General features: G+C 57.7%; 1 protein-coding gene across 4 annotated transcripts in view; it reads right to left on the bottom strand.

The window, feature by feature from the left end:
- KIF21B (kinesin family member 21B) overlaps window positions 1–24,368 on the bottom strand; it is a 48,641-nt gene extending 24,273 nt beyond the window's left edge. For all 4 annotated transcript variants that reach the window (XR_004301548.1, XR_004301549.1, XM_032422172.1 and 1 more), the window contains exons 1-14: window positions 24,106–24,368; window positions 10,647–10,869; window positions 10,158–10,340; window positions 7,852–8,001; window positions 7,634–7,768; window positions 7,061–7,228; window positions 6,605–6,720; window positions 5,924–6,119; window positions 4,596–4,785; window positions 3,565–3,628; window positions 3,246–3,464; window positions 2,834–2,915; window positions 2,250–2,367; window positions 1,292–1,483 (exon numbers count right to left, since the gene is read on the bottom strand). Coding sequence is in view for 2 of the 4 variants with exons in the window: in XM_032422172.1 (XP_032278063.1) it covers window positions 1,292–1,483; window positions 2,250–2,367; window positions 2,834–2,915; window positions 3,246–3,464; window positions 3,565–3,628; window positions 4,596–4,785; window positions 5,924–6,119; window positions 6,605–6,720; window positions 7,061–7,228; window positions 7,634–7,768; window positions 7,852–8,001; window positions 10,158–10,340; window positions 10,647–10,869; window positions 24,106–24,146 (2,077 nt within the window). In the remaining 2 variants the exon portion in view is untranslated. The remainder of the gene's footprint in view (window positions 1–1,291; window positions 1,484–2,249; window positions 2,368–2,833; window positions 2,916–3,245; window positions 3,465–3,564; window positions 3,629–4,595; window positions 4,786–5,923; window positions 6,120–6,604; window positions 6,721–7,060; window positions 7,229–7,633; window positions 7,769–7,851; window positions 8,002–10,157; window positions 10,341–10,646; window positions 10,870–24,105) is intronic.
- Window positions 24,369–24,602: the final 234 nt, after the last annotated feature.

Below are 24,602 nucleotides of genomic sequence, written 5' to 3'. Positions count from 1 at the left end.
TTTCGCCAGGATCTTTTCTTTTCTTAAATTTTTTCCCCTAATGATTCACTAGGATCTTCGTTAACACTTTTCTAACTGGCCTCCAGCCACCATTTTCATTTCCCTTCTGAGCAGCCAGTGACCCACCCCCAACATGCTTTTAAAACCTACAGCCCATCCCTCTCTCCAAACTCCACACCTTCCTGTCTTCCTCAGAGAAGAAAGTGATGTCCTTAAAATGACGAGCGTGACCTGGTCCCGTAGTTCTTCCATTATCCCATCTCTTGCCGCTGTGTTCGAGCTGCCTGCCCCTTGTCATTCCACCACATGCCAGGCACACTCCCGCCCCCAGGGCTCGGCATCTTCTCTGCCTGCAGGGCTCAGCCCCTGCTCACTCTCTGCCAGCCCTCTCTCACCTCCTTGGGGTCTGCTCACATGTCACCTTCTCCGTGACATCTTCCATGACCACCCTTTATAAAACTCCACTCCACTCCCCGCCGCGCCCTGTCCTCCTTCCCTGCTCCGTCTTTTTCATGGTACTGATCACCATCAGGCACGTCACAGACTCCGCTTATTTATCTTATTTATGTCTGTCTCTACCCCCAGAACGTACACATCACGAGGCAGGGATTTTGCTCACCCCAATATCTCTAGCGCCTAGAATAAGGTCAGCTCTGTAAGAGCGAATGAATGAAACCGTGATTGAATGAATGTGCTAAAGAGCAACTATAAAGAAGATAGAATGCAGGGCGCCTGGGTGGCTTAGTCGTTAAGCGTCTGCCTTCGGCTCAGGTCATGATCCCAGGGTCCTGGGATCGAGCCCCACATTGGGCTCCCTGCTCAGCGGGAAGCCTGCTTCTCCCTCTCCCACTCCCCCTGCTTGTGTTCCCTCTCTCGCTGTGTCTCTCTCTGTCAAATAAATAAATAAAATCTTTAAAAAAAAAAGAAGAAGAAGAAGAAGATAGAATGCAACAGGTCGGTTTGTAAATGGGTTTAAAGGAAAATACGCAAGGAACTGAATGTAGAAAAAAAGCTGAGGACACATCATGCCCATGGCACATCATGTCCATGTGCCTAGGGAAATAAAGGATTCTAATACTCAAGATGCTAACAAAATAATAAGAATAAATGTAAAATGTAGCATAGAAGTCAGGTTAGACATAGAGGTGACAGCGGGTCAGAGGGCCACAGTCCAAGGGTCAGAAGACCGGGTAGATCCCCAAGGTGCCAGTTGCGGGGGGGCTTGTGACAGCGGAGGGGCCTCAGGGGAAAGGGAGGGCCGGGGGGGGGGGGGGGGCGGTGGTGGTCTCACTGAGGTTCTGCAGCACGCGGTCACGCTCCAGCTGTGTGTCTCGGATCTTGTTCTGAAGCAGAATCAGCTTCTCCTCGTACTGGTGCTTCAGAGTCTGCAGTCGCCTCTGGCTGTTCTCCAGCTCATCGATCAGCTTCTGCTTGATCTCGATCTCACACGTCAGGTCGGCCAGGTCGGCCTGGAAGTTCACCTCTGTGGGGCAGAGACAGGCTCCATCCAGTGCCAGGGGCTTAGGGCGGGAGGGGGTGCTGGGGCTTTCTGTTGGTCGGCCACGGCCAGTCAGTGACCAGAGGCTGGAGGCAACGATAAGCCCCATGGTGGGTAAGGGCCGCCAGGTGGGGCGACACATTGGAAGACTGGCCTCAGAAACTGGAGGCTGGCCCAGGATCTGGGGGGGGCGGGATGTCTAGGCATCCCACCACCCCTGCTGTGCCCTAGAGGCCAAGGTCTACCTGGCATGGGACCCAGCCTAGGGGAAGGAGGGCTGTGGGTCAGAAATGGTGGCAGGGCAGGTGCCCCCATTTAGAGGAGTGGGTTTTGGCACCATTCAAGGCCCGGCTCTGCACCTACCACGCTGGGGAAAGTCACTAGACTTCTCGGGGCTTGGGGGAGCTCCGAACACCTATGCACAGGGTTGTAGTGAGAACTGAAAACCCCATGCCACGTGGAGGGTTGAGCGCAGCGGTGCCTGCCTATAATGAGCACTGTCATCCTCATCACTACTGTTGTTTTCGTTGGTGGTGGTGGTGGTGTCATGTCTGGGAGTTCCAGGCACCGGACGTCCACATTCTTTGAGAATTCAAGTAAGGCCTGACCCCAGCCAAGAGGCATCTGGCTCAGGGTCTTGTAACTGGAAGGTCTGAGCAGTTTCTCTGGGCCCAGTGCTGACTGTCAGCCCACCCCGGGCACCTGCCATTTGGCGAGTCGCCTCCCCCTGCCCCAGCCTGGGCACACGCACCCTTCTCATCAGGGTCTGAGTCCGAGTCCACCAGGCTCTCCTCACTGCCCGAGTCCTCGTCTTCATCCTCACGCCCCTCCTCCTCCTCACAGCCACTCTCGTCCCGCTCTTCCTCCTCCTGAGCACCAAGCACCATTAGGGGTGGCCAGTGGGCCCTCCTCACTCAGGCTGGGCCTCCTCACTCAGGCCTCAGGGAGGAGAGCCCAGAAGCCAAGGGAGTCTGGACAAGGCTTCAGGTGTGTCAAGAGGGTGGGGAACGGGGCAGACCACAGTCAGGGCCCTTTGTGCCCACCCCCAGTCCCGAAAGAGTACCACCTGACTCCCCCAACAGCCTGGGCAGAGCCCCTCTGGGAGAGCCTCCCTGCCCAGCCTCACCCATTTGGGATGAGGTGGGGGAAGTGAGGGATGGAGACCACCACGGCAACCAGTCAGCCATATGAGGAAGCTCAGGGACCAACTCAACTGGAGGCAGGCCTAAGCCCCTCCCCCACCCTGCCAAGGTGGTCATGGGGTTCCCTCCACTCAGCAGGGACGGTGGGGAGGGGTAAACATGTAGAGGGGAGGGGACGGGGGCAGTCCCTCACCTCCTCAGCCTCATTCTCGTCGGTCTCCTCACTGTTTTCCTGTTGGAGTTTTGCCCTCTTTTTGAAGGCCTCCTTCTCTGGGCTGCCCAGGAGTGAAGGGTAGGCCAGGTTAGCTTTGAGCATGTGGCAAGGGGTGTAGGAGAGGGCAGGAGGATGGGGCTGGGTTCCTGTTCTGCAGAGAATCTGGCTGCTCCTCTCTACCCCCAATCTAGAATTAACCCTGGGTCATTTCCACCCTCCCTCCCCTCGGGGGAAGGTGCAGCATTAGAGAAAGGTGGGTGGCTTCTGTCCAAAAAGCTAAACAAATGTGCTCAGTGCATTCCCAAGCAGCCCCGGGGCAGCCCCCCGCTACAGGCAGGCGGGAGGCCGTGTTCCCAGACAGCCCGCAGAGCCGTGGGCGCACTCCGCTCACCTCTTTCTCCGCTGCCTGACCTCCTTCTTCTTGAGCCGCTCCAGGTCCTGCTTGGCCCGGCGGATCACCTCAGAGGCATCCTCCATGGAGCTGGCCGGGCTGCCCCCGAAGGCCGGAGCGCCCGGAGATGCACCCAGGGCGTAAGGGCTCCGAGCCGAGGCCCGGGAGAGGCTGCGGCGCAGGGACTCATTCATGGCCTCACTCTCCAGGAGCTTCGTCCTGCATGGGGAGAGCCAGCGGTTGGGGCCAGGTGAGCCCCGGGCTCTGGCCCGGCCCAGGCCCTCCTCCACCGCTCCCAGATACGCTGGGGCGCACTCACCGCAGCTCCTCAATCTCCCGGATGTAGTTCTGGATCAGAGCACCAATGGCCTCATTGCCATCACCTGGAGAGGGAAGGCGGCAGAGGGCGATACAGAAGGTAAGGAACGCAAGGACCTGCGGCTCGGAACTGGTGCTCTTGTACTGGGGCCTCTGATAGGGTACCACACACGGGCCTTTCCCCAGAAGGAATCTACGTCGAAGAAACACCTGTCCCTGGGACGGGTATACGCAAGCATTGCTGGAAACAGCCAAGCTCCACTGAGGGATGGCTGCTATCAGATAGTGTTCACCATCCTCACATAGGGAATGCTGTGCAGTTTACAAGAATCAACTAGATTTCTGTGTTTTAACATGGAAAGATCTCCAAAGCATAATGCTAAGTGAAAATGGGAAGTCACAGGACAATACATATGGTCTCACACACAGAAAAAGAAAGGGCAGTATATATTATTCACACACACACACATCTATGTGCATATGTACATATGAATATACATTCACACTTGTAGCAAAGGTACTGAGAAAGGTGTGGGGAAATGTGCACGCAGCTACTTCTAAGTAGAGAGGACGTGGAGTGGAGAGTTTAGTGAGGGAGGATTTTAACCTTTACACACCCATGTTAAGCAAGGAGGATGTATTCGTGTATATTTTATGGTCATAAAAAAAGGTTTAAAATCAACTGGGGGGCCCTGGGGGGGCTCAGTCAGTTAGGCATCCGACTCTTGATTTCGGCTCAGGTCATGATCTCAGGGTCGTGAGACTGAGCCCCACGTGGGCTCTGTGCTCAGTGGGGAGTCTGCTTGAGATTCTCTCTCTTCCTCTCCCTCTGCTGCTGCCCACCCCCTGCCTCTCTCTCTCTCTCTCTCAAATAAATAAATCTTTAAAAAAATCAATTGGAAAAAATTCATAAATGCATTGCTCTGTGAATTGATTGGCTGGCCCAGCTTGCCTAATATCCTAGGGCAGGTATGGGGAGCGGGGGTCCCGGCCTGTTGGGTGCCTGAGCTGGCCTGGTGCACCCCGACTCACCAGCCTTGGCCAGGAGCAGATTGGCTTCCTGGCTCATGAGATGAGTGACACGGTTGTTGATGGCATCGATGGCCTCCTGCATGGCCTTCACCCGCAGACGCAGTGCCCCATTCTCCTTCTGCAGCATGGCGTTCTCCCGGAACAGGTCGCTGTAGCCCTCGGCACCATCCTCCCCGATCACCCTCTTGCCCTGGGAGGAGGGGCAGGCAGGGAGCAGGCAGGGGCTAGAGCTTGCAGGGCGGGGAAGGGTTGATGATCCACCTAGCAGCACCGCCAATCTCCCCGTCCCCACCCCGTGTTTCCTAAGACACAGCTCCTGTCTTCCAGGGCTCTCTTTGACAACCAGCAAGTCCAAATTCTATAACCAGCCATTCCAGCCTTCCCCAATCTCACCTTGACTTACCCTTCCACCGCCTACCTTCATATCACCATAAGTGCTGACCCAAGGGCTAAAACCCTAAGGGCCCCAGGCGGTTGGCATAAATGAGTCTGAGTACAAGACAACAGGGAGCGGTGGGGACTGGAGTTAACAGAGTCACAGACTCAGTCTCAAAGGGTCAGCAACTATGCCACTCTAGACAACGTAGTGCTATATGTCGTTAGGTCTTCACATTTTTTGGGAAAAACTGAAATTCCCTGATTTTCAGAAAGGTAGGCAACTAAGTTGCATTCTTTTAAAACAAAGGGCAAGCCAAACCAAAACCCGTTTGTGTACCAGATTCACACCATGGGCTACCAGCAGCCATTGACTTTTGCCTTAGTCATATGGAATTAGACACTTCCCCAAGAAGCACCCATTTTTCCCATCTCTGTTCCTATGTGCATGGCTTGATTGCATCCAAGAATGCCTGTTCCACTTGCTTTTGATGATATCTCATCCATTTTTCAAAATCTATATAAAAGGCCCCCTCCTTTGTGAGGCCTTCCCTGACTGAGCACCTGAGTGAAGAGGGCCAGCTCTCTCCTCTGCCCTGCCCCCAGGCGCACTGGACTATTCATGCGGTCCCCATCAATTATTCTTATTCTGTACCACAGTCTAGGAGTCTCATCTGGTCCAACGCAGCATCGTCAGTGGACATGAAAGCACAAGGCAGAGCGTCTGTCCTGGGCATCAGAGCTATGCTGCGGAACAGCTGAGTGCCCTCCTTGCTCTTAGGTGCTAAAACCCCGGGAGCTCCGACTGTGCTCGATTCACCCAGGTGAGCCCCCTCATCATGGCCGGCACAGAGCCAATACTCAGGAAGCGGCGGGGAATGGGTGGGGAGGTGAGGGAGTGGTGGGAGGCATGCCGAAGACCTCGGGCCCACCGTGCCTGGGAGTGTGCTCACCGCCTTGTACTCCATCAGCTCCATCTGCAGGCGAGCAATCTCGGCCCGCAGGGCGCTGATCTGCTGGCTCGTCTTGTCCTGGTTCACCACCACCTTGTTCTTGATGTTGCGGGCCCGATTGGCATATTTGAGCGTGTTGAGCGTCTCCATGAAGTCCCGGTCTGAGGGGCTCACACAGGCAATCATGATGGTCTGGCTGGGGGGGTGCAGTAGGAGAGTGAGGTTCGAGGGGCACAGCCAAGCCCCCAGAAGCATCGCTCCGGGGCAGAGGCCCCTGCTCCCAACCCATTCCCCTACTGTCTTAATGGCCTAAGGACCTGGGCATTCACCAGGGCAGCACCTGGACCGCCTGGCCACGGGGTTCCTTCCAACCCACAGTGAAGGCGGCTGACAGTGTGATATGTCACTGCCGGGCACAGCTCTGTATTTCCTTAGTGGTTTCCATCCATTACCCCATTTGGGCTCTATCACTTCAAGACTATCTCTCCCTGTTTTCAGACAAGGAAACAGTCTGACCATACTGGCCAAAGGTCATGCAGCATCTCAAGGCTCCTGTCTCCGAAGCCCACAGGCTGCAGTAGGAAGGCCTCCTCGCCCACAAGGCCCTCATGAATCAAACCCTCACAACAGGATTCTCCAGGAGGTTCCCTCCTCCCCTACCCCTTGTTGGCTGTAGGGTACCTGTTGCCCCCCAGCGAGTCCTGGAGAAGCCGAGTGAGCTTCGAGTCCCTGTAGGGCACGTGCACCACCTTCTTGCTCTGGTCCCCCAAGGCGCTGATCACGTTGCCCAAGGCCAACTGTGGGAGACAGACCCTGGCACTCGAGAGGCAGTCCAGGAGAGGGCAGTGGGGACAGGACAGCCCCCAGGCCATCCGTGCCTGCCTCGAGGACCCAGCAGCCCTCAAGCTCCCTGAGAAAGTTTACGTGCCGATGTGATTGTTTGGTGAAGTCAAGAAGCTGGGGGCAAGGGTGAGGGCAAAGGACCAAAGGCCTAACAACAGTGACATATGGGTGCCCTGGCCAGCAGCCAGCGAGAGGTGCAAAGAAGACGGGGCAGCCGTGGGTCTGGAGGGTCTGGAAAGGGTCTGAGACTGAGCTGTGCTGGCCACTGGGGCTGGTGACCCGCCGAATGCCTACCAGGCCGCAGTTGATGGAGATGCCCTCCTTGGCCCGCTCGCCAGTGGCCCCCGTCCGCTTCAGCCGCTCTGAGCCGGCCAGGTCCACAAAGTGAAACTTAGCAGTGAGTGTCTCATACTCACTGGTGGGCGCGGTGCCCTCAGGAAGCCCAGTCACCGCCTCACTGACCTGCAGCAGAAGTTAGCAGCTGATGTACCTGGCCCTCGCCCCACCTCGCGGCTCCTCTGCTCTCAGCCCTCGACCCTCAGGAATGCTGTCTGGGGTGGGGGGGTTCGGGGCCCAGGGGCAGGGCAGGCTGCAGCGCCCTCTCCTCTTGCACGTGAGAGCATCTGACCGTGTACTTGCACATGCCTGATTCTCATGCAGGCCTCACAACCATAGGGGGATGGTTACCCCCATTGTACAGGTGGGGGACTGAGGCTTAAGAAAAAAGAAAAAGAAAAATCAACAAGTGGCCAAGGCAAACCCCAAGCCCCAATTTGCTAGCTTCAGATCCATGGCTCCTTCCTCTTCTTGCCCCCCTGAGAAGCGCCCCCCACTACACCAGCTCCTGGGCCTCCGTGGGTTCCTTACGGGCTCGGGCTGGGTGCACACTCGCATCTGGCACACGTGGATAGTGAAGATGGCGTGTGAGCGGGAGCTCTGCACGTTCATCTGGGTGCTGGCCGTGGTGCGGGAGAGGGCCCCCTGCTTCAGGCACTGGATCAGCTGCGGAGCGAGGCAAAAGTGAGAGCAGGAGATGAGCCGTGGAGCGGGCCCCTGCCTGCCCTGGACCTCCGGTGGATGCTTACCTCCTCCTGGGAGTTGATGAGGCGGGAAGTGACACCCGTGGTGTAGATGCCACCATTCCCATCCTCGTGGATCTTGATGTTGGACCTGCGGTGGCGGGCATCAGGGTCACGGGTGCTATCGAACAGGTCGAGGATCTCCTCATTGTAGAGCTGTGGGGTGGGGGGAACAGCTGCTGGGTGCATGGGGCGCATGGCGTGGGGCCCCGAGGGGCTTTCCCATGTTTATAAGCCAGCTCTGTTTTACAGAGGTGGAAACTGAGGCTCTGGGAGGCGAACTTGCCGACCCTGGTCCCCTCTGGGTTCTGGATTCCAGGGTCTTTCTCCTAGACAGGAGTCGGAGGCAGCTGGGTCCTGGGCAGAACTATATTGAGGTTATGCTCCCACTCCCCAAAGAACCAGCATTCAGCAGTTTTCAGTCTTGTCAGGGGACTAAGGACCTAAAGGGGACAAGGGGACTCAGGTCCTAGATGTAGATGAGGAAGATAGAACCATAAATCAGGCAGATCCTATTATGTTTGTTGCTAGGCTGGGAAAGGGGGTGGGGACGTGGTTTCGGATGAGGGAGGGGATGGACAGAGCTCAGTAGAGACCATGCCTTGACCCCCATTGTCCCTGGGGGTTGAGGTGAGGACAACCTCCCAGTAGGGGAGGAATGTGGGGACGGAGAGCATGCCACTGGGGCCCAGCATCCTGGGGAGAGCCTGGGGAGACCACTTGGGGTGGGGGGAGGTGGCCTGGCCAGGAGCAGTCACCTTATTTCACATGGTCTCAGCCTTGGAGATTCCTGTGTTTGTAATCGCTGGCAGGGAGAGCTTCACCTGCTGAAGGGCTGGGATATCCCCCAGGCAGGGAGCCGGGGCTGGGGGCCTGGGGGGTGGGGTGGGGAAAGGGACCGGGCAGCTTGGTCAGCAGCCAGCAGAATCCTGTGGGGGAGGGGCGGGCTGCGGCCCTCCGACATCCGAGGCTTTGATGCCTCAAAGGGACAGAAATACTCCACAGGAAGGGGAAGGGGAAACGGAAGGGACTGGTGCAGATGTGGGTGCCATGGTGTCTGTCTGTCTGCTGGGACAGGCGCACCCGGCATCATTTAACCCCTTGTGATTCACCCTTGGGCATGAGTTTTCTAGGAACTGCCCTACTCTTTGGGGATCCCCATGGCAACAGGATAGAGAAAAGAAGAAAACAAAGAGATGGGAAAGCTTATAGAGATACACAGCAGTAGGACACACACACACACACACACACACACACACACACACACACAGAGGTAGTCACTTTATCAGAAGCAAAAGTCCAGGAGGACAAAGAAAAACTCTCAAGTCTAAAATACAGGATCCCCTAAGGGGAAAGCAGCCACTCTGAGTACCCAGGAGGTAGTCATAGTGGTGCAGTGGGCAGGGTGGGCCATGGAAACCCTAGAGAGGGCTCGAGCCACATCCCTCCCTCAGAGGACAACCTGGGTACAGTCAGAGCCCAGGGCAGCCCCATATCCAGCAAATGACCCAGAGCCGGGGGGGTGGGGGAGGTCAATGGGTTGGGGTTTCAGATGCTGAGAACTGAAGCCACCCGGTTCAAGTGTCCTAAAGGAGGAGGCTGGTCAAGTCAGGCACTCATGAGAAGTATCCAGGAACACCTGCTTTCTTAGAGACCCTTCTGGAGGCCCCTCGATAGGCCAAAGATTCCTTCCTCCACCCACAAAGTCCCCAGATGCCAAAAGCCTGGCTTAGCACACAGACATTCTCCCAGAGAGAGGAAGGACCAGTTGCAAAGAAAAGCTCCTTCTGGAGGACCTCCCTGCCCTGAGGTCAGAGAAGACTAGGAGGGTCAGTAAGGACCTGGGCCAGAAAGGGACAAGGCAGACTGCTCTGAGGCTGGGGAGCAACCTGGCCAAGGCTGGAAGGATGGGCAGGAACTAGAGTTCTCACTACATGCCAGGCACATGCTTCCATGCCATCCTCACAGCACCCACGAGGAAATAGATATTATAGCCATCGTGCAGTGGTGACACGACATGCCCAAGGTCACACAGCTAATAAGTGTCAGAGCTGACCATCAGTCAGGGTTTGAAGAGATCTTAAAGGTTCTCAGTGGCTCAAGCCCCTTCTGACACAGGAAGCCTCTTCAGAGTGTCCCACCAAGAGGTCTTCTAGCTCTTGCTTGGATATTTCCAGCAGCAGGATCCTCAGCAGCTATAATGCTGCCATGGCTTGCCTAGGCTCATTCCACTGTCCTGGGGGTAAGCCCAACCTCCATGGTCTTGCTGTCCCCCAAATCTCCCTCCCGCCCCCACTACGAGGGCACGGTACCTCCAGGAACTGCGCGCTGACTTTGAACTCAGGCCCGGCCACGCCCCGCTCCTGTGCCCGCCGCTTGCGCTCTGCAATGCCCCCAAAGAGGTGTGCAATGGCCCTCGGGATGATGCCCTGCTCCTCCTCCGATGTCGCCGTGTCGAAGCCGGTGCCCATCGTGTATGTCTTCCCGGCCCCTGTCTGCATCAGCAAGGGTGGAATGAGGGTGTTAGCACCCTCGGGGGGCCACCGGCAAGCCCGGGGACCCCTGGCCAGGCGGACTTCCCTTACCACGTACCCAGGTCACCGGCCCCTCCTGGTCCCCAAGCCACACCCTGAGGGAGTCTCCTCAGAGTGACAGCCTCCCTCCAGCGTGGCAGCATGCTGGGACAAGAGACAAAACCGCAGCTCCATCTCCACCGGTCTGAAGGGGGAGAGGGCGCTCTCTCCCACCAGCTGGGGAGACCAGAGCTGGAGGGGACACGGGTGGGAGTGCAGGCGGCTTACCTGCCCATAGGCCAGCACTGTGGCATTGTAGCCCTCGAAGCAGCCCTCGATGAGCTTGCTCACACAGGTCGAATAGATCTGTTCCTGCCAGGTGTCCAGGTCGAAGACAAAGTCATAGGTGAAGGCCTTGTCCTTCCCCAGAAGGACCTGGGGCTCCCCGGGGGTGACAGAGGTGCAGATGTGACAGCCCTCAATCTTCTCCTTTGACAGCTGGGGCCGAATCCTGCTCAGGAAGCGGGGAGAGCCCTGGGTCAGACCCGGCCGGCGGGGGGCTGCGGTGCCCTCCTCCCTCACGCTGCCTGCCATGCTTCCACTTCCCCAGGCCCCCTCCAGCCCCCAGAAGCTGGAAGAGAAGGAAGGAAGCTCAGGAGCCTCCCCAGAGGACCAAGGCAACTTTTATAACAATACAGTAATACTAATTGTAAGAATAATATCCACTCCACCCAAACATTTATTGAGCGGTTGCTAACATTTGTCAAGTACTCTACGTATGGGATCCGGGTTAAAAGTATTTTACATAAATGAATTCATGTATTCTTCACTATAAATCTGTGAGGTACATATTATTTGCCTAATTTTACAGATGAGAAAATGGAGGCTGACAGAGTTTAAGTGACTTGCCCAAGATTGTACCGGGGGGGGGGGGGGGGGGGGGGGGGGGGGGGGGCGTGACAGAACCAACCTCCGGTCTGACGTCAGAGCGCACACTCCTGATTGAAAGGGGAGCCCTAGAAATCAGTGTCCCACAGATCAGGAAGAGAAGACAGCTTGCCCCCTTCTGGGAGGTAAGGCTCAGCACCAGGGTGGGGAGGGACAGGCCTGGCTGCCCCCCAACCCCGGAATGAATTAAAGAGCAGACCCCATCTTCTGCCACGGCCTGCAGGGGCTGCAAGAGTCCTCCAGCTGCAGAGCCTCCTCTCGGAGGCCGGAGCCGGCGGGACATTCTCAGGCGCCAGACCAAGCATGACCCCGCCAGACCAGGCCAAGGCAAAAGTCGGCTGAGAAGGGCAGGACCCTCTACAAGGGACACCAGGCCGGCCACAGGAGGGGCCCAATCCCAGCTCCTGCTGGGCTCCCTTACGAGAGGAAGAAAAGTGGCCCCAGGGCTGAGTGGGAGCCAGCCATAGATAGGGCTATCTCCATCCAGCCACCCTTCTCCCTCCTCTAAGCAGCCATTGCCATGACAAGGTCCCCATGGCAACCAAGTGTGAGTCAGTGAGCATGCGCTGTACAGACAGGCAGAAAAGCACTTCCCAAATGCCTAAAGCAAAAGGGGGTGGGGGTGGGTTAGGCACTAATGCTCCTGGGCCCACACAAGCCAGCCCTATCAGCCAGGCGATCACAATGAGCTGCTTGTCAGGCTCCCTTTCCCAAAGCCAACATTTACCAAGAGAAGAAAAGAGTGAGAGGGCCAGGCCAGCATGCATCCAGGGCGGAGGGGGACCTCGCCACAGAGGCAGGGCCACCAAGTCGCCATCCTGTCCCTGTCTGGGGCTGCCCCAGCCCCCAAGGCCCACTCAGAGCTTCAAGCCAGGGTGCTCCCCTCAGCCTGTTGCCTGCACTTTGCTGCGAGAGAGTCAGAGGGGACTGGGGAGGGGGGTAAGTGCCAGGGGAGCATGTGGGGGGGGTTAGCTGCACCAGGCCAAGTCCACACCATAGATGGTAGCCTGGGTTTTCTCCAGAAGTGTTTTCCCTTCGGTGTCAACAGGTCCTCACAGGTCAGTGGCTCTCCCCTCGCTGAGGCTGACAGGAATGGAGGATTACCACCTTCATCCACACTATCCAGCTGTTCCATGTCAAGTTGAAATTAGAACCCAGCCTCTCGGTGTCCCCCCTGAACTGGTTTCTGACTGGGAAGGGAGCAGCTGATTCCTGCTTGTCCTCTCTAGAACCTGCAGACCAGAAACTTGACCCACCAGTAAGAGGTCTGGGCCAGCAGCTCCCCTACCTCGACCACTGATAGTGACAACTGACACAAATTTGCACTCACTACGTACCCGGGGGGTCTACGCACTGACATATACTAACTCTTGATCCTCAAGAGAACACCTGCGGTGAATACTACTACCCCGGTTTGTAGGGGAGGAAATGAGATGGTGCCCAGCCAGCCATAGATAGCGAGGGGCAGAGTGGGGCTCGAACAGTGTGCACTGCCTCTCCACTATTTCTGTGCTACCGTGTCCCTACGGGCAGGGCTCAGGGGGCCGGGGGAAAAGAACGGCTCATGACACAGGGAGCCCCAGCCGCAACTCCAGAGGAGGGGGCGTGGCACGGCACACAGGCACCAGGTAGGAAGCTGGAGCTCTGACCCTCAGAGCTGGCTCTGCCCCTGGGCCTCTGGGACCCAGGACCAAACACTTACTGCCCAGGGCCATCCAGGGCAAGCTCCCAGGTGAACCAAGGGTCTGGCCTGGGCAGCCTCTGAGGAGCTTCCAGCATTGCTGGCTAGCACCAACTGCGGAAGACACCCTCCCCACCACGTGGGCTGCTTGTGATAGGATTTCTGGATCCAGTTCAAATACCATTTAATTACCCCAGGCAGATGGCAGTGCTGGTGATTGGAGGAAATCGAATCAGGGTCCCTGGAGACAGTGGGAGCAGGGGAGGGGGAGCAGAAGCCCAGCCTGGCAGAGCCCATCCGGGAGAGGGGATGCTTTTCCTTCAACAACCAGCCCCAAGAACACGGCGGAGCCCACCTGCCAGGAATAGGAGAGCTGGCAGAAGAGCAGTCTGGGCAAGGGGATGGAGAAGAGGGGCTCCAGAGTTTTAGGGTCCAGGAATTATGGAATCAGTCAGGCATTCATCCTGCGGCCCTCATCCTGGAACGTGAGGCCCAGCACATCTTGATGCGGGGGTCTCTGTGGTCAGAGAGAGCCAGCCAGCCCCAGGCTGGCCCATCTGAAGCACCAGGGAGCTTTGCAGGGTACAGATGGGTGAGCAATGTTACCCAGAGAAAAGGGTACCCGCTGGGAGACAGAGGACATGGGCTCAGGAAGAGTCACTAATTCCCAAAGCAACTGACCTGGGCGAGGGAGAGTGTTGGTCCCAGGAATGGGACTTGATTGAGTAACCGGAGGTAGAAGAAAAAGAGAATTAAGATTTTATGTGTGCTTTCCATGTGCTAGCTGGGCCAGGCACGCGCTACAGACTACCTCACGTAAGTGATGCAATGAGCTCAGGATTTCCATGCCCATTTTCCAGAGAGGAAAGTTGAGGCTTGAAGTAGTTAAAGTCAGACACACACAATAAATACAGGGAAGATGGGCATCAACTGCTCTGCCTGACTATGAAACCTACAGGCTCTTCTGCTTCTCCAGCGACCTCCTGCCTGGGAAACTCTCCATCCCCACATGGATAGATAAGCTTTCTCCCACAGCACCTCCATCAGGGCCAGGGAGGCACTCTGGAAGGAACCCTGCTCCATCTGTTCAGGGCTGGCCATCCAGCAGGGGCAGACATCGTGTCCCAGCTCTCCTGGGGCTCCCTCCTCACCACACCCTGCCCAGCAGAGCATTCAAACCCGCACCCCACAGGGAGGAGACCAGAGGGCTGGGAGATCAAGTCCGGGGTCCCGGACCAGCCCCTGCCCCCACCCTCTTCTGGTTCAGGAGCCACTGCTTGCTTTCTCCTGGGTTCTCTAGATGATCTCCCAGTTTTAACTTTCTAAGAACGCCTTCACCTTCCCCTCCAGCAGCCTCTTCCCCGGCCCCAGCCTGGGTGAGGTCACTTCTGTGGGCTGCCCTCAAAGCAGCAGTGGCCTCAGCCAGCCCCACCCCGCCCCAGATAAGGGGATAAGGGGAAGGCGGCCGCTTCCCGTTAAAGCAGGGTGGCAGGGATGGGAGCCACTCACAGACCTGGTCCTTCCTGGGGGGCATGGGAGGGGGGAATCAGGGATGGAAACCAGTTTCTAGGGTCTTGCAAGTCCCAGGAGCCGTGGACCAGATCCAGGACTAGGATGAGGTGAGGTATTTGCCACAAGTGCAAAACTTAACGGGGTATGAAAAAAACTCAGTAATGAAGATAAATTATAATTTAATGCAATATTTGAAAAACTCAGATCGGCAAACTATGGCCCCGCGGGCCAGCTGCGTTTCATCGGTAGTTTTGTGGACCACACATCCAGTATCATTTCTGTCCAGGGACCTCCTGACTCTCACCCCAAGCCCCACGCCTGCAAAGCCGCCCTCCATCCCTTCCCAAGGTCCGGGCCGGGAGGGAAGGGGGCGGGCCGGACAGCCCCGCGCAGAAAGGCTCCCGGAATCTCCCCGAACAGAGCCCGGTCTATTTGCCACTTGGCACCCCGCAGCCCCGAGCGGCGGTGGGAGAGGGCGCGAGAGCGAGAAAGGGCCCAGGGCTTTTCAGAGGCAGGATCTGGCACGGGCGCGCGGCCGCTGAGCTTCCTCTGCTCACAATTGAGCGGGAGCTGGTGTGATGTGGGTAGTTATTTTCATATCCCTCCCCCACCGCCGGGGAAGCGGGCACCCGGGCCGAGGGACGCGCAGGCGGCTCGGGCCCGGCCCCCCACCCGTCCGTGCCCCCGGCCGCGGCGGCGACGGCCGGACAAAGGCCGCGAACCCGAGCCGGGCGCTGCGGGAAGAGCTGAGCTCAGCGCTTCCACAGCCCTTTGCGAAACCAGGAGGACAGGGCGGAAGGGGAGGACAGAGGAGACGGGGAGGAGGCAGGCCCCGGGGGATGCTGAAGGGCTGCCAAGGAGAACAACTCCCTCTGCGACGGGTAACGTGCCCAGCGCCCCACACCCTACCCGCGCCGTGGTGGGTGGGGGGAGGATGGGCTAGCCCCCCTCACCCGCGCCCCTTCCTCGGTGACATCACACAAAGCCAGCCAATCACTGCCCCCGGGGGCTCCGCCCAGTGACCTTGGGCTCCTAAGGGTTGGCTCGGCCTCTCAGGTGAAATTAGTCCCACCCAATCAGCCGGCTAGGGCCCCTCCCTGGGCTCTTAACTTGAGTTGCCCCCCAGTCAGTTAGGAGCGCCTGGAGCTCTTAAGGGGGCAGCCCCAGGCTCTTCCTATTTGAAGAGTTTTGTCACTGAGAGGTCACACGCTGTGATATTAAAATAACTAACCAAGAACTGTTCCAGAGTCCTAAAAAATTCTTACAATTATGATGTATGGTCTGTGATTCCTGATGCCTTTCTTTGCTAGCAACTGGAACCCCTTTACATCTCTGCTTACTCAACTTCCCCAGTTAGTAACTTCCCACACTTATGGAACAAGACTGCCTTTTTGCTAGACTCTGTTCCTACGAAGCTTTGCACGCTAGATCATTACACAAATCATTTCGTTCTAAGGGGGTGTTTTTGCTCGTAATTTACAAATGAGAGTTCAGAGGAAATTAACTGGGCTCAAGGTCACATAGGTAATAAATAACAAGGTCTCCTAGGAAGACTACCTTTACTAGCCATCAGTCCCAAAGATTCAATCCAGAAGGAGAGCTGGAGAGAACTAGCACGCATAGCTGCCCACTTGTGAGTAATTTGCACTTTGGGGACTTCCAGGCTGGGAGACACCCTCTCACCAGGCTCTCCCTCAAAGGCTTTGAGAAGAACCAGGGACTTGGGCTGGAATCACCCCTCTGAGGACCAAAATAACCACCATAACCAGCCCCTTTGTAAGAAGCCCCAGGGGGTATAAGCCTAGCTGCTCTTTTCTTCTATAGGACCCTTAATGCCTTTCTGGAATCCTGAAAAGGAGCCCCCAGAGGCTAGTGGAACAGCCCCAAGGAGAAACAGAGAAATGAGGAAGTTCATCCCCTGGTCTCTAGGTGTGCTGCCCCCAAGCCTGAGGTTGGCCAGATTCCATGACCTCCCTTCTGCCCAGCCCCAAGTGGTTTGCCTGGCTCCAACCGCGGGGCAGCAGGGGTCAACTGGAGCTGAGCTGTTGTGTGGAAGTGAGTTTGGGGGGGGGGCGGGTGGCGCTCCCCTCTAGTCTGCCTGGCACACTGAGTCACTTAGCCATGCTGTGACCTGCCAGGGACCAGCTCTTCCTCATCGGTGACAGATCAAAGGGAACTCAGCTACAGCAGGAGGGATTTAGATAAGCTAGCAAAATGAACTTCCTGCCCACAAAGATTGCTAAGCCAGGGGAAAGGGGAGCCTGGGATTCTTTGGAATCTTTTTCCTCGGAAATCATAGTCACTGATACCACTCTTGCTTCTCTGCATTCTGCACAGCGGTGCCTTGTCTGATCAGGACAATACCTAACACGTTTTGAGAACCTAGGTGCCGAGCTCATTTACATACACGAACACATGTAATGGGTTATGACAGCCCTGGGGAGCAAGGGCATTTGCCCCATTTTACCGAGGCTTGGAAAAGTGAAATTTCACCAGCCCAGAGTCACACAATTCGTAATGGTGGAAATGAAATGCAAGCCAAGCCTGCCCCTGCCCAATCCTGCTGCACCCACTGAGCAGCCCTGCACCAGGGCAGGAGAGAGGTTGGACTGGAGAAAAATGATCCCCTCAGAGAATCCCTGGACTGATCCTACCAACAGCTGCGGGCAGTACCAGGAGCACTCTGCTGGGAAAGCATTTCCCCCGTTTTGTAGAGTTAAGAGAGCCAAGGCCTAGAGCATGGAGAAGCATGGAGCCAAGAACCCAGGAGGCTGCTTCCCTGCCAGAGGAAGGCAGCTCCCCTCGGCAGCAGAAAGAGGGTGTCTACACCCCCACTCTAATGAGCATCCTCTCCTCCTCCTCCCCGTGGCAGCCTGCCAGCTCTGGGGAAGGCGGCTGGAAGCAAAATCCCTGCTCTCTCAGGGGAGTCTGGCTCCCAGACACTCGGGGCCTTTTAGCTGACTTAGCCCAGAGAAGGCATCTTCCCAGAGAAGCTGCTCCTCTCTGGTGGGGAGACCCAGTTTGGGGTGCTGGCTCTTAGCTGCAGGGATATGGAGTGGGGAGCCACCGGAGCCCTGTGATAGCCAGAGGGTCTTGTCGCCCTGTCACGGGACCTTCTCCAGGCCTCTCAGACCCTCCTCCATCAGCACAGTCCTCCTGAGACTGACTGCCCTCAGGAAAAAGACCCAGGCTGGCTCAGGACCCCCAAACAAGGAGGCTTTGTACTGTGGGGTCAAAAAGCGGGGGTTTATGAGGCCCTAGCAGATCTGGTGAAATGGGTCTGTCAACCCTCTGTGCTTGACTTCTGCCCCCAAACATGTTCCCAAGTGCACAGGGAGAGGGTGCAGACACTCCAAGACAACGCCTTGGGGTGTCGATTCAGGGCACCTGGGGTTCAGCCCCCACTCCTTCCTCAGATGTCCTTGACCTTTCTCTTTCAGTTTATCCAAGTCCTGGCCACTAGCTTCTGAGTCACAACCAGGGACAGGCAGTCTGACAGGGGAGGGAACCTGGGGTAGAGTCTTGTTCGTGGCCCCTAGGGCATCAGGATCTCAGCTGTGCCCCAGGACACCCCCCTGAGAGGCTGAAACTGGGCATTAGAGGAAGCTGGCCCCGCAGAGTGGAGCGAGGGGTCAGAGGCTGGGGAGCGGAGATGCTAGGAGAAGCTGAGGGAGGGGGCCAGGCCCTGTCGTAGCTGGCAAGAGGGGCAGGCCTGGCTGTGAGCAGTAGCCAGGAGCTTCCTGAGCCACCGGTCGGACTCCTGTGGGTCTAACTCCTGTGCCGCAGGGGCCTGGGAAGAGGGGCAAGCCCGGCTCAGGGAAGCGCTGCTCAGCGGCGCTGCAGCTTGGCTCTCCGGTCCCACTCCCTTCTCAGGGCATCTGGCGGTGGTTTCCCATGACCTCCCAGGAGACGGGAGACTCTGCGGAGTGGGGGCTGAGCAGGGAGTGCCCAGAGCTGTGGCGGCATGTGCATCATGTGGAGGACAGCTCAGTGGGAACTGGGCCCTGGGGACGCTCCCCTGCTGAGGAATGCAGAGGCCAGCCGCTGCCGAGCAGGGAGCCTCTCCCCCAGCACACTGGCCCTGGTCCTTGGTCCTCGGTCCTCAGGCCCCAGTCCCCACTGCCAGGCTCTCCTCAATGCACCTTAACTCCAGGGTCAGGCAGGACCAGCCAGCCTAGAGAAAGGACAGTGGCCTCCACCACTGCTCTGATGGTGGGCTTCCACCCCGCAAGGCAGAGGGATAGGGACTCAGGTATTTGGGGACAGGGGACCATGGCCCTGCCTCCCTTCCACACCCCAGAGCAGCCAGAGGTGAAAGAGGGAGTATTCCGGGGGTCAGGACACTGCCACCCACGGGTCCGCCACCTGCCATGGGGCTTCACAGCCCTTCCCACAGAGCTCCATCACCCCCAGCCCATAGGGATGGAGGGGTAGCTCTCTGGGGCCAAGGCCGACCAGCCCCAGCCTGGCTCACCTCCCAGGGCAGGGAAGCATCCTCTCCTCTCCAGCCCAGAGGCCTCTCAGTTGCCCCTCCGGCTTTCTTCAACAGGCTGCTATGTCTAGAGGGCAAAACGTGAGGCGAGGAGACCCCAGGACACCCGGAGCTCTGCCATGTGACTGGTGTGGGGGCATGTAGAGGTAGCAAGAGGAAACTGGGCTGCCCCCAGAATTTCCTTTCCTAGAGAGTGGCAAGATGGAACTCAGGCAGGAAAATAAATTCCAGGGACAGTAGCATGGATCTAAGGAAAGAGAGAACAGGCGGACTTCTACCCAGCGGGAAGGGAAAAGCTCCCCAAACACAAGAGCGAATAGCACGGCTGAGGAGCTAGGACCATGGAGGGGACAGGCAGCTCCATGCTAAGCAACCCCAGAATGGGAAATTCAGACATGTCCCCCCTCTGCATAGCACTGGACACCTTCCTAAGTACTTTTCCCACATTGCCATTATGGCAACAGGTGGGGTATGGCATATGGAGAAACTGAGGCATAGAGACTCACAGCAAAGAGCTAATTAGAGCTGCACTGGGAGGCGGTTGAGAGCAGTCTGAGGAGCATGTGCTTGGAGGGAGAGTGAGTGCCCTGGGTTCAGATCCAAACTCCACCATTTACTGGCTGTGAGTGTTTGCTCATCCACACAATGGGAATAACATCAGTTAGCTGGTGGGGCTCTGGTGGAGTAGAGTGGGACAGTGTAAACATGCTGCCTGGCACAGGGCAAGTGTTCAAGAAGTCACAGTGCTTAGCCACCCCCAAGTTCAGTCTTCTTTCCATCCTGGCATGCTTTCTGCTATAAATACGTAGAAGGAAGGAAGGAGGGAAGGAAGGAAGGGAGGGAGGGAGGAAGGAAGGAAGGGAGGGAGGAAGGAAGGAAGGAAGGAAGGAAGGAAGGGAGGAAGGAAGGAAACTCTTCCCTGTACCTAACACTCACTCACTGTAGCTCAAACCAGAGACACCTCTTAGGTACACTTTAAGTTAGGGCTTATTTTTAAAACATTTTATTCACATCAACTCCTCAGGAGCCAACCCTTTATGGGCTGTATGACTTCTACTTCATCCAAACCACTGCTTTTCACAAATGAACAAATGAGAACAAACCAGCTGTTCCCATTCTCCCGCGGGTGAATCTGAGGCCCAGCAGGGCAAACAGAAAGGAAGCCCCATGACCCAGCCAATGGGTGAACTGCATTGGCCCCAGCCCTGCCCTTTGCCCCCAGAGCTGTAAGAGTAAGGGTGCCAGGCTCATGTCACCTCCGCCACTTCCTCAGCCCCCGCCCCACCCCATCTCCATTCGGAGGGTTTCAAGAGCGGAGATCCAATCAGCTTCAGGCTAGTCGGGCAGGCTGGCTCGGGGGTGGAGGGGGGATGGTTTCCGGGGCCTGTGGTTACTACACTCCACTTCCTTGTGATGACATAAGCCCTATTTCTGCAGCAGGAGGCCACCGCTAAGATTCTCAGGTCTCCAGGCACAGGAGGTCCTGTCTGGGCCTCGGTTTCCCAGATCTATAAACGGGCAGCATGGGGCACCGTTGGCATTGATCGGCCCTGGCTGGCCTTGGGCTGCCAGAACAGAGGATGGGACTCTGAAGGCACCCCCATATCCCACCCTTACGCAGTTTTTTCTGTCTTCTCTGGTCTCTTCGTCCCAAGCCACCAGTTCTTTTGATTCAAAATTTAGACAGACATTGACCAAGATTTCAGAGTAGCCGGACGCTCTGGAAATAACTACAGCTAGAGAACCCAAATGAGCGAGGACAGGGGTATGATCTAACACTGTCCCTTGGGTCCCTGGCTGGTGTCCCTCCAGCCCTTCCAGCCCCTGCTCCACCCTGGAGTGTCCACGGATGGATGTGGGACCTGTAAAGGGACCTCCCCGCCCCAGCCGAGGAAAGGAAAGAAGCTTAAGGAAACCAGGCGAAGATAAGGGGGTGGGGGGGTTGGGGGGGTTAGGACCCATGGAGGGCTCCTCTCATGGTGGGGGCTCAGAACTGGGGGCTTGAAAGGGTCTTAAAGAAACATACCACATGTCTTGACTTCCTTCCGCAATTTCAACTTTGCCAACTTGCATTTCTTAACAGCTACCCCTTCCCCTCCGCCCCCCATTAGTCGGGTAGGGCCTGTGTTGCAGCCTGGGGCAGGGCACAGCTCAGCCTCACCTCTCTCAAGCATCCTTCCCCTCACCCCCCACCCATTCCCAGGTAGAGAGAGGCTGGTTCTAGGCCATCCTTGGGCCCAGGGAGCTGAGTCCCTATCTACAGGGGATTAATGGATAAAGGGATCACAGGGCAGGCTGGAGAGGGGCTGGCCTAGGAATCTCCACGCAAAGGCGACTAGCTGATGTTCAGGGGCAGATGGGCCAGGCTCCAGGGAGGCCTGGGGTAGGGTTTTTAGGGTCTGTTCACACCTAGACCTTCTCCCTTTATCCCACAGCCCCAGTTCTGAAGTTTCCTCCTCTGGCTCTCCCCCAGCCCTGCCTGCCTTGTGGAGATTTGCAGACAGCCAGCTTTGATCCTCTTCCCAAGGTGATTATAGGGCCAAGAGCCCTGGGCCTGGCACTTCTCACCTAGTCTAGCAGTCCCTGCCAGGACGTCCCCCCTTACACAGGCATGCATGTGTACGCGTGCATACACACACACCAAACCAAGTCTGTCTCATTTGTGGCCTCCCTGTCCCGAAAGTTGGACCCAGGGCTCGCCATGTTATTCTCATGGGAACTCAGAAAGCACTTCAGTTAGATACAAGAAAGGACTTCCAGGAAGTCAGACAGCTGAACCTGACACCGGTTTGGGCCCTTGGCAATTCCAAAGCCTTGGCCTTTCCCCACAATGTCCTATTCCAATACTCTACTCCAGCCTGCCACCCAGTCCTTGAGGTGGGACAAGTGACTTCTGGAGGTTGGGATGGGGGGCCGATGGGGATCCAAAAGCATGGATCTCCCCTACAGCTCCTCAGTGGCACCATCTCCTCCCTGTCCCAGCCCCAGCCCTAGTCTGGTCCTATCCTCAGCTCTTTGATTAGAAACTGGGTTCTGTCCAGGCATTGTCTGCCTTCCACGGCCGGCTGCCCATTGAGGTCTGGCGTGTGCCAAGCTGGGCACTCATGCTGGAATGGGAGGGGACAAGTGGGCTGGGCCCTCACCTTCCAGAAGCCCCCTAAAGCCTGGCTCTTCTGATGTTCAAATCTCCCCACCCCTCCATCTGAGATCAGCAACTCGAGGCAAGGAGTGGGCGCATCTGGACACTACTAGAGTAATCTGAGTGGGAAGCAGGGATGATACCCATCACCCCCAAAGAACTGGGTACAGTGGGCAGGCACAATCCCTTCTCTGGAAAGGGTCTCAGAAACCTTCTTTTGGTGGTGCTGAGAAGGCCACACCAGCTTTTCCTCACTCCTCTGCATAAAGTGCCAATCCCATGGGGCTTTCCCACACTTTACCAAGCCCCAGTCTAGTCTGGGGAGGCTGACGGTGGTGGTAGGAGAGGGGGCTTTGTTTGGCTCTCTCGTATAAGATGGAGTCTAAAGGAAAGCCCCCATGGGAGGAGCAAGCACCCTAAGTCCCTTCCTTCCCAGCCCTGGTTCACAGTGAGTGGGGCCAGGGCTTCATTTCCCTTTTATGATGTACTTGGACTCTCCCAGTCTGCTGCAGATGTCATATTTACATTTCTCACTCCCCGCCCCCCCCCCCCTTGTACCTCCCTCCCTCGACCTCCACAGGATCCTGCTGCAATGTCAGCCCAAGCAGCAGCCTGGCCCCGCCCCGGCCAGCCCACCAGGCACCTGCAGGGCTCCTCTTTGTCTCTCAGGCTGCTCTGGGCCAGCAAGGCTGTGTTCAAGTGATGCTGAGGCCGCCTGATGCATGGGTGGGAGGCACCTCAATCTCCCTTCCCTGACCCCAGAGCTGCGATCGGCCGTCCCCTCCTCCTCTCTGGGCTGCAGAGGACCGGCCAGATGCCTGGGGGCGGGCATCTGCCCTGGGGCAGGAGGGGGAAGCTTTGCCCTAGTCATCTCTGGCCCTGTCTAGAGTGACTTCCATGGACTCTTGGAATCTGGGTCACCTACAACCCAGGGAATCTAGAGACCTGTCTCAGAGACCCACCCCAGCCCTGGACCCAATACCCCCACCCCCATCATACAGGGTTGGGGCAGAGATGGTTGTATTTCTCCACCATCCCTGCCTCGGTGACCAGTCTCAGACTGGCCCTCTCCCATCAACAGACCCCTCTCAAAGAGAAAACCCTAAACAAAAACAAGGAGAGGTGGGGTGGTGTAAAGCGTCTCTGCCCAACACAAAGGACACATATGGCTCAACTTTGCATGATTTCCTGCTTCGCACTTCTGTGTACCCCTCCCAATAGAAGCCCCCCAGCCATGTCCTCTCCCCACCTCAATTCTGTCAGGATGTCACCGCAAGTCCCAGATAAGTCCATGCACCACCCTACCTCCATCTTATCTGAGCGCCTGAAGATGGGGTATCAGAGTCACACCCTCCTGCCCTCTCAGAGGTAGAACCTCAGATACACCGCTTCCTCCCTGCCCTAGCTCCATCTCCTCTTGGGACAGGGCCAGCACGATTCTCTCCAAAAGCCCTTGACTCCCCACAGAAGGCCAAGGCACCGTCCCAGCCCTTCCATTTGTCCCTGCACTCAATCAATCCATCTTTGTCTGCGGAACCGGTTCCCGCCCTCCTAGCTGGACCAAGAGCACAGAACTAGCCGACTGGGGTGGATGAAGGGAAAATTCCCCCCCTCCCAATATCCCAGTATGAGACAGCAGCCCCAAGGGTAGGCGAAGAGGAAACACACAGACGCTCCGGCCTGGGCCAGGGCTGGGTGTGAAATACCGGATTTCCTTGTTTATTCGATTTTCTGATCATTAAGGGCTCCCAAGAGGGGCCCGAAATTACCACCCAAACAAAGCCACCTTCCAGCAGCCCGCCGGCCGCCGATCTCCTGCGGCAGCCGGTCCAGCGCACGGCGCCCTCCTGCCTGGCCCATGCCGGCCCCTCCTCCCGGGGTGCGGGCTCCGGAGTGCGCCCCCCGGCCCCACGCCCACGCAAGACAAAGCCAGAGCCCCTCCGCGCACGCCCCCAGCCCCGCCGCCGGTCCCTACCTGACGGCCACCTTGACGCAGCAGTCCCCCTGGCCGGCCATGGTCCTCTGGCTCTAGGGTCTGGGCGTGGATCAGGGGCGGGGGTCTGGGGGCCGATGCCCCAGGCAGCGGCAGCGGCTGCGGCTGCGGCAGGCGGGGGCGCGGGCACTGCTGGCGAAGTCTGCCGCGGCGGCTGGAGGTGACATGCTCGCGGGCGGCAAGCCGAGGGGCTCACCCGCGGCCGGGGGAGGCCCCACGGGGCCGGGCCCGCGCGCCTCCTCGCGCCATCGGGCGGCGGCGCGCAGCTAGCTGACAGCCCGCGGCGCGACCCGCCGCTCCCCACGGCGCGGCACACGCGCGCACACACCTCCCACCCTCACAGCCACCTCCCGCCGCAGCGCGAACAAAGGGGGCGGGGGCCGGCCCGGCCCAGGCCCCGCCCCCCAGCCCCGCCGGGCCCGCGCCAGGCCCCGCCCCGCTCCGGATTCACCAATCGAAGGTCCGAGGAAGCAGCAGGG

This window comes from Phoca vitulina, unplaced genomic scaffold, assembly GCF_004348235.1.
Source record: "Phoca vitulina isolate PV1807 unplaced genomic scaffold, GSC_HSeal_1.0 scaffold26, whole genome shotgun sequence".
Taxonomy (NCBI): Eukaryota; Metazoa; Chordata; class Mammalia; order Carnivora; family Phocidae; genus Phoca; species Phoca vitulina.
This window is presented reverse-complemented; position numbering and strand designations above follow the sequence as displayed.